The 8499-nt window shown below is 58.8% G+C and overlaps 1 protein-coding gene across 1 annotated transcript; it reads right to left on the bottom strand.

Moving 5' to 3' along the window:
- Positions 1 to 5: 5 nt before the first annotated feature.
- On the bottom strand, positions 6 to 8026 carry LOC117800648 (rho GTPase-activating protein 22-like; the record flags this gene model as incomplete). The annotated part of the gene is given in 7 exon segments (XM_034653199.1): positions 6 to 210; positions 3115 to 3999; positions 4001 to 4019; positions 5889 to 6010; positions 6644 to 6717; positions 7574 to 7795; positions 7988 to 8026. Coding segments are annotated over 7 exon segments (1566 nt in total), but the record flags the coding sequence as incomplete, so codon positions are not given.
- Positions 8027 to 8499: the final 473 nt, after the last annotated feature.

Here is an 8499-nt window from a genome sequence, read left to right as displayed (position 1 = left end):
CCTCTTGTCCCTACAGTCAGGCTTCCCAAGGTTGAAAAAAACTCCTCCATTTCCTTCTGCAGCAGCTGGTTCCTCTTCTCCGCATCTTCCCGTGCCCGCTCTGAGTTCCTCAGCTTTATTTCCAGCATTGTGTACTTTTTCTTTTCCTGGTCCAGTTCTTCTTCTAGCCATGACATTTGTTTCCTCAGGTTGGCACTACTTTCTTCGAGTCTTTAAAATCAAGAAGAAAGACAGTGTTTTAGCCTTTGGCTGGCTGGGTTTGGCAAACGTGTGCCTGCGTGCACTCCTTCCAAAGGAGCTGGTCAGGCGGCCCACGGAGGGGAAGGACGCGTGCAGGCTCAGACCTGGCCCTGGGACAGGCCCCACAGGCCTCAGCAGCTCCTCGCAAGGCCTGGGCCCTCACCCCCAGGAGACCTCCCCTCGGCCTGTGATCCAGAAGTGCCAGCGGGAGCATTTAGCCCTTTGGCACTCGAGGCTGGGAGCCTCCCTGAGTCCTCACTATATAAAGTCCACTTGCCCTCCAGCCCAGCCAACTGCTGAGGAATGGATTGCCAGCTGGCAGAAAGCAGGACTGGTCCCCAAATGGAGAGGGAAGTAGGAAACTGTCCCCTCGCCTTTGCTTGTCTGTGAAGCCCCTTGTACTCTGGCTTCCCTCTGGCTGCCTCACCTCCCATGGCCCCCCCAGACCCCAGCCAGACACTGCGATGCAGGGGAAACCCCGTTCGGGTTGTCCCCGCCACTACTCCTTGTCCTTCATACCCCAGCTCAAGTGTCTCACCCTCAGTGACACTTCTCTGGATCCTCCCCAGGAGGCCACATTAGTGTTCCTTAGGCCACCACAGACCTGCTTCTCTGCAGGCTGACACCACACTACAAAGGCCGGTACATCCGTCTCTTTGACCAGAGGACTACCTCCTGTAGGGCCTTTGGGGCATGCTGAGCCCAGCCCCCGGGAACCAACACTGGTGTTTGAGCCCCAGCCCGGCTCTTCATGAAGCAACACAAACTTCTCTGAGTCCTGGTGTGCTTTCTGAAAAAATGCAGGGGCCAGTCCTTCCCCCAAGAGCTACAGCTATGATGGACCAAGACCACCACGCTCAGTGCACAGCACCACACCTGCTACGTGGCGTAACCTGTACTGGAGTAAGTGTCCACTCCCCACCCGTCCAGGGTGAGGCCCAGGCCTCCACCCTCAGTCACTGAACACAGCATGAAGAAGGCAGGAAAGCTGCCTGTGCCCCAGCCCTCCATCTGGGGAGCACGGGACATGCTGTGAGACAGAGGAACCCCCAAGGTGGTGGCAGCAGGACCCCACAGACCCCTCATTGCTGCTTCTCTGGCTCCACGCCCTCTTTGCTCGTTCTTCCTCTCTGCCCTGGTGTTCTCAAGCTCGGGCCTGGGCCTCCTGTCTTGTCTCTATGTGGTTCTTTGTGTGACCTCATCCGGTCTCCAGAGCCAAAGCCTCATCTCCATGCTGACGGCCCTCCACCTCTATCTCCCTCAACTCCACTCAGAAACTTCATAAGCATTGCACCCTAACAGCCCGCAGGTGGCTCCTGACCCTTCCTCTCCAAACCACTTCTGCAGTCCTGCTGTCCCACTCAGCGAACACCTTCTTCCACTTACCCCACCAAAACAAAAAAGGTTGTGCCCTAAGTCAGTTTTCTTTCACCCCGCATCTGACCATTAGCAAAACCGTCCAAACGTGTTCGGAATCTGGCTCTTCTATCTCAGCCGCTGCCCCTTAGGTCCATGCTACCCGTATGTCTAGCCCGGAGCCCCACACTCTGCCCTCCACCCCCTCTCTCACACTCCCCTCGTCCCCACACTTACTCCACCTGCCTCTTCCACCACAGCCCCTGGGCTTCTGCACCTAGCCTTCCCTCTGTCCCAGCACGGCCTTCCACCCCTCTCCCCACCACACCATGCTCCCCTTCGCTTCACCCTGCTTTGTTCTCCTCCTTTATCTAACCTCCTAACATGCCATAGATTTTTAAAATCTGTCTTGTTTACGGTCTCTCTCCGCCTCCAACCCCCAAACACCACCAAATAAGAATGAGGGCAGAGGTTGTGATCAGTTTTGGTCTTGGCTGTGTCCCCAGCATCTCGTACAGTGTCTACACATCATAGACACTCACTGAATTCTCTCTTGGGAATACAGGAATGGGCACAGGGGAAGGGTTCTGAGTCCTGGGAGGCAGGGTGGAAAGCTGGTTTCCCCCAGCCTCCAGACCAGACCCAGCGCTGACTGACTCCTATGTGCCGATGTAGTCCCGGAATACCTGCTGTATGGGGCTCCATTCTTTCTTGTGCTCGGACCCTATAGACCAGGGCGGGACCGGATTTATAGGTCAGAAAACTGGGGCCAAGGGCTAAGAAGCCTGAGACGCTGGTAGAAGCACCGCACATGGGCCAGTGCAGGCTCTGCTGGTGACCTTGGATGGAGAACCTGGTGCCTCAGAGCTGGAAAACACCCTCTTCCCAGGGAGGCTGGAGGGATCCAACTGGGACCATCTGTGAGCAAACTTGGAAGGCTCAGAATATGGCTCAAGGCCTCCTTCTGTGACCAGGGAAGGTAGGAGGCTAGGCTCAGCACAGCCAGCTCCCTCCCCATAGGAAACTGGATTACAATCCTGGAAGGAGTCCTCATTCCGTAGCAGGCCCAACCATGGTCAGCCAGCCGGGTTGGCCTAGGGCCTGCATGGCATGTGGGCACTTCCTTGGGTCTATGCATACACAGGGACCCCCATGCTGAGCCCCTCCATTAAAGGTGCTCTGAGCAGCTCCAGCTGCGGTTCGGATGCACTCCCTCATTCAGCAGGCCTTTATGGAGCTCTGACCACACCTCAGGCTCTGCAGCTCCTGAGCCTTTCCAGACAGGACCCCATCCCTCCATTCCCAGCCCTGTCCTGGGGCACGCTCTCAGAAAAGTGGCTTCCGGGAGCTGGCTGCTCTGAGCCGCGGCCTCAGAGAGGCTTTCTTTCAGAGCCAGAGGCCATGACCAGAGGCCGACTACCCAGGGCCAGTGGTGTCCTGTGAGCTGCTGGCCGCAAGGGCTCTGCCCAGCCCCAGGGGTGCCAGCCTCGCACTCACCCCATGGCTGCAGTCCTTTACCTTTTTATACTGGTCTCGTACTCAGTCCTCTGCCGGCACAGCTCCGCCCTGAGCTCCGTGACCAGGTCCTGGAGAGCCTCGGAGCAGCGGGCATAGTCCTGGGTGGGGCTGCCTGGATCGCTGGGCTCGCTGCTGCTGATGCAAGTGCCCACCTCGTCCAGGCCACGGCCCAGGTCCGGGGATCTGCAGTCCTCGCTGCTACTGGGGAAAGGGGAAGGCTCGAGGGCCCCCTCAGTGTGCAGGGAGCTGCAGGCAGACGAGTCACTGGCCCGGCAGGCCGTGCAGCTGCTGACTGAGCCTCTGGCCGATGCCTCGTAAGAGGAGGCCCCGGACCACGCTGTGCTAGCCACACTGGGGGTGCTGGGAAAGAGGCCGCTGGGCGGGGGCACATTGTCGTAAGTGGAGAGTCTCTGCGAAGAGCCTGAGTCCTTGAGCCGTTCTCCCGAGGAGGGCCGGCGGTGGCCGCGCAGGGAGGACAGCCCGTTCATGAGCCAGTTCCCTCCGGAGGAGATGATGGGCACTTCCAGGGAGAGGCTGCCCACCTTCGGGCTCCAAGAACGAGACCCTGACTGCCAGAAGGAAGACTTCCAGTTGGGCAGCATCTGCACTTTCTTCCCAGGGCTGGTGGCGGCAGGGCTGCCTTGGCTGCCCAGGCCCGTGGGGGAGGTTCTAGACAGTGCTGCCACAGTGGCCCCATCCAGAGACGAGGTCCTGTGTGATGGCAGACCAGGGCTGCTGGGGCTGCTGGGTTCCGGCTGGCCGTCCCTCGGGATCTCCTCGGAGCCCCACCCCACTGTGCACAGTGGGCCCCCACATGGGGAGCTCGGCACTTCCTCAGCCCTCGGAGTGAAGAGCTGGCTGTGTTTGCGGATCAGGACGGCCATCATGCTGGACCAGAGAAGTGCCTGCCAGGAAGAGAGAGTGAGAAAGCCTGGCTGTGGATGTCTCCAGTCCAGGCTCTCTAGACCAGACCCAACCCAGGGTGCCTGCAGTCTGGAACCACGCCGCCCCTCAAGAGAGGACTCAGCAAAGCTTGCCATCTGCCCTTCCACAGGAAAGGACAGCCACCACAGCCTCCAAATGTAGCACAGACAGGAGTCCCGCCTGGGAACCCCCTTCCGTGAACACAGAGGGGGCACTGTGCCTCCGGCCCACTCCGTCCCACTGGGTGTGGGGAAGAAGCAGGCACTATGCCCATGGAGGCTGCAGGGTGAGCCAGTGGCAGGCTGGCACCGGAAACCGGGACCTAGACATCACAGCCTTCTCGGCTGCCCCACGTCACTCCCTTGTACTGCCAACGAGGGCTGTGCCTGACTGTCCACATTCTGCGGGGCACAAGGCTCTGGGTCAGGGACAGAGATGTCTTACAGGTGCAAGTAGATACACACATACACACGATCCCACATACACACAGTCACAACACATGAATGTACACAGCCCCCAACATGCACAACCTGCCTTCCCCCCACCCTACGCTCTCTCTCCCTCTCTCATACACACAAACACACACACACAAGGACAGACACTATACCTCTTCTCCAGGCCACGGCCCCTGAGATGCAGCCCGTGGTGCCTGTGGTTCCTGCCACTGGGAGTTGAGGCTCAGCACAATGGGACAGACCATGGTACCTATCCTCATGCCTTGTTCCCTCCTGTTACCCTCCACCAAAGACCAGAGACTGGGAAGGTTTCTAGGTGATAAAGAAGGAGGGGTGGGTGGGTGGTCCCTCCTGATAGAGGTAACTAAGAATCCTGGAAAAAATTAGGAACCCTTAGCCAGAAAACTGGGTGAAGCAGGAACTCAGTGTTTGCTTCTGGGCATTTGTTCAGCCTAGCAGGCTGAGAACCTGGGGGGCCTAGGATGGGCGACCAAGCTAGGCAGGCCGAGGGGGGCTCTGAGCAAGAGTGCCTCCCCAAGAGCTACACCCCAGGCTTGAGGGGACACAGAGCTCCACGGCCCTCCCCCACACTCCCATCTCTCCCAGGTCATGCTCAGCAAGGAATGGCAACTCCAGCCTCAGCTCGCCTGGGGCCAGGGGCAGCAGCTCCAGCTGGCTCTGTGCTGGGTGAGTCCTCGCCAGCCTCTACACACCTCAGCCGGGACGGCTGTGGGGCTCCTGACCGTGGGCCGCGGGACTCCCACGCTAACCCCTCTGGGACAGTCTTCCACGGGCCTCCGAGCATGGGCTCTAGCTTCTGGACCAGCCTGTACCCGTGCCCTTTGGTAAACCTGGCTGACAGTCACCTTGCCTCTCCTCAGTTTCCCCATCCGTAAAATCGTGCAATAACCACAGCATGAGCTTGTGAAGCTGACAATGTGATACAAGCAGGCGCTCCTAGAGGCCGCAGGCAGCTGCTATTGCTATTTTTTAATCATTATTTACTCCCCAGGGTACGTCTCTGACATCCAGGAGCCTGTGACAATTACTTAATAACATTTACTTAAGGAAAGCAAAAACATCAGTGTGTATTCAAGGGCAAGGACACTGACCTCTTCCATCCCCCAGCCTCTCCTGCCATTCTAATTGCTCCCAAAGACCCCATCCACAGGGCAAAGTTCCTTTTCCTTTTATAGCTGGGCCCCATGGGGTCAGGGAGGGGGAAGGGAGGTGGTCTGGAGACCCCTGCCAGGTCCCCCGGAACACAGCCCCCTCCCACCAGCCTGGCCCTGGGCTGGACTGATGCAGAGCAATGCTTCTGAAGATGCGCCTGGGACCAAGGGGAGACCAGACCTGGGCAGCCCCCAGCACCGCCATGCACACCTCCACCATTACCTTCCATGATGGTTACTGGGTCTTCTATCTGTGGCCGAAGTATGTTGGGTCCAAAAACGGTTGCCAGGTTCTGGACACTCATCTTGTTGACATTTGAGTGAGACTGAACTTCATCCAGAAACCTGTACAGTAAGGAAGAAGCAGCTGGCGGAAAAGCAAAAGCTGATGCCAGATCTGCTGGGAGCTGCCTGGCCTCCATGCCCAGCCGTGTCCATGCATGTCCGCGGCTGCTGGGCAGAGCCAGCTGCCCCTGCCAAACTCAGAAGAAGGCAGAGCTTCCCCTCTGAAGGGTAGGAGCCAGCCATCAGAAGCTGAGGCCGGCGGGACAAGGGCCCGTTGTCAGTGTGGAAGCAGGACACACGACTCTCCCGCCTGCAGAGGGGGCAGATGCCCAAGAAGGCCCAGACCCCTCAGGCGTGGGGCTAAGTGAGGGCCACCCTGCCTGCCCTCGGAGTCCAAGCACCTGGGTTGAGGCCACTGTGCTCGGGAGGCAGACCCTTAGGGGAGGGGACAGCAAGAAGCACCCAGAGAAGGCTGAAGGGTCACAGCATGTGTCACCGGGGACTATGTACCACTGTCAGTTCCCACGGGGACCGTAAGGTCCATGATCACAGGGGCTGTGTTCTTTTATGCCCCTTGCTGGCTCCATCAACACGTGGGGAGGAGTGTGGGGTGGAGAATGCCCGAGGCCCCCTCTGTGAAGGGAGCTGAGCCAGGGCACAGGGATGGGAAGCTCCCTGCCCCTCGTCACTTACTTGCAGATATATCTGAGCAGGTTGTAATTGGCCAGGGGAAGGCTGCTCACTTGTTTAGCCAACTCCAGAGTCCCCTTGGGATTGAAAGAAAAAACAGCATTTCAAAGGCCAGCAGTGAGATTCCAGGTCCTTCTGCTGGAGGGAGGGTTGGGAGGGGGGCAGGAATCGGAGTCCAGACCTCCAGCCAGGTCCCAGAAGGTACCACCACCTCCATCTCCCTCTGAGGAATGGCGAAGCCAGCCTTGGGGAAGACCTACTTTTGGGGAACTGGTGTGAAGGGTATGCCTCTGCAGGGCTAAGGAGGAACGTCAGGGCCACGGCTCAGCACACTTACGGAGGCACAAGTATTTGCCAGGTAAAGACTCCTCATCTCCCACAGGGCCAGGAGGTCGGCAAATAGTCCTTCCCCACCCAAAGCCAGCTTAGGGCTGCAGGCAGGCACTGCAGCAGACGGGGAGGGTAGGTGTGGGAGCCCTCTGTCCTGGAAGCCATCTCAAATTCTTTTGTTAGGAGGCAGGATATAAACAGATGAAAGGTCTGGTGGTTTCTGAACCCTGTGGCTGGCCTGGGTAGCATAGCAGGAGTCCCTACCGTGTGGGGGCCCACACCTGGGCCCCAGGCACCCAGAACCATGACTGGAACTCGGCCTGCATTAGGAGGTCGCTGCCCCTCCCGGAGACTGAGGCCTGCACACAAAGAGGACCCTACACAGACGGGGCGCTCCAGCCACCCCTCACCGGCGTGCACAGAGCAGGGCGCTCGGGGCCCCCTTCGCAGAGCAGGAGATTCAAGGCCTCCCACCTTACAGAGCAGGCTGGAGGCCACGATCTATTGGCCACAAAAGTCACCAAACGTCTGTCTGTGCCGCGCTCCAAACACCCGCCTCCCAGCAGGCCCGCCTCCCAGGATGGGTCCCCAGGAGCCACTAACCTCCCCCTCGTCCTTGGTGAGCAGCTGGGCACAGCTGAGGAAGTCCTCATACCTGGCGAAGGGGACCACGGGCTCAGGGAGCTCCCGCAGGTAGAGCTTCAACAGGGAGGCCACCGTGTGCACGTCTGTTGTGCTGTGGGCAGGGGGACATGCATGAGGCCTGGGACACCAGGGAACCCCAGAAGTGGCCAGCACCTTGGGCCACTCCCCCAGGGGCAGCCTCTACTCTCACATCCACATGTGTGCTCACGTGTGCACAGTTAGCCAAGGAACTGGAGAGTGAAGGGTCCCCTTCTGCTGGCCTGGTGGTCACCCTGGGGTCCTCTGGAGGGCAACGTGAGAACAGCTCTGCTCCCAGAGGGGGTGCCTGATGGGGAGACCGAGCTTGCTCCCCCCACCCCCAGACTGGCTCACCAACAGAAGGGGTGGGGCCACGTCAAAGGTACCTGCCATGCTGGCCTGCTGAGCTCCTGGAAAGAGCAGGCATCCCTGGGCACTGGCCATTAGGGGCCAGGCAGGTCAGAGGTCAGGCCCTTTCCCTCGGCCTCGAGGTTCCTATTCACATTATAGAAGCCTGGGCTTCTACGTTCATCACACTGTTTTCAACACCCCAGTGCCCTGCCTGTCCACTCGGAAGCCTCAGTCTCCTGCACCCCAGCTTGGAGCTTCCCAGGCTGGTTTGCCCCCAAAGGAGGGCAGCAACCCTTGGCCTATTGGCCTCTGGGTTCAGGTCCTGGTCTGTGGTCTTGGCACCTCTTCTAAGCTTGTCTTCCTGGATGGGCCTGGGCCTTAGGTATTTCATCTGCTTTTCTAGGGCCCTGGATTTATTTTTATTTATTTTTTTATTTTAATGATTTTTTTTATTATGTTAGTCACCATACAGTACATCCCCGGATTCCAATGCAAAGTTCGATGCTTCATTAGTT

Source organism: Ailuropoda melanoleuca, unplaced genomic scaffold (genome assembly GCF_002007445.2).
Source record: "Ailuropoda melanoleuca isolate Jingjing unplaced genomic scaffold, ASM200744v2 unplaced-scaffold73512, whole genome shotgun sequence".
Classification (NCBI taxonomy): Eukaryota; Metazoa; Chordata; class Mammalia; order Carnivora; family Ursidae; genus Ailuropoda; species Ailuropoda melanoleuca.
The sequence above is the reverse complement of the archived record's forward strand: the minus strand, read 5'-3'. Positions and strand labels throughout refer to the sequence as shown.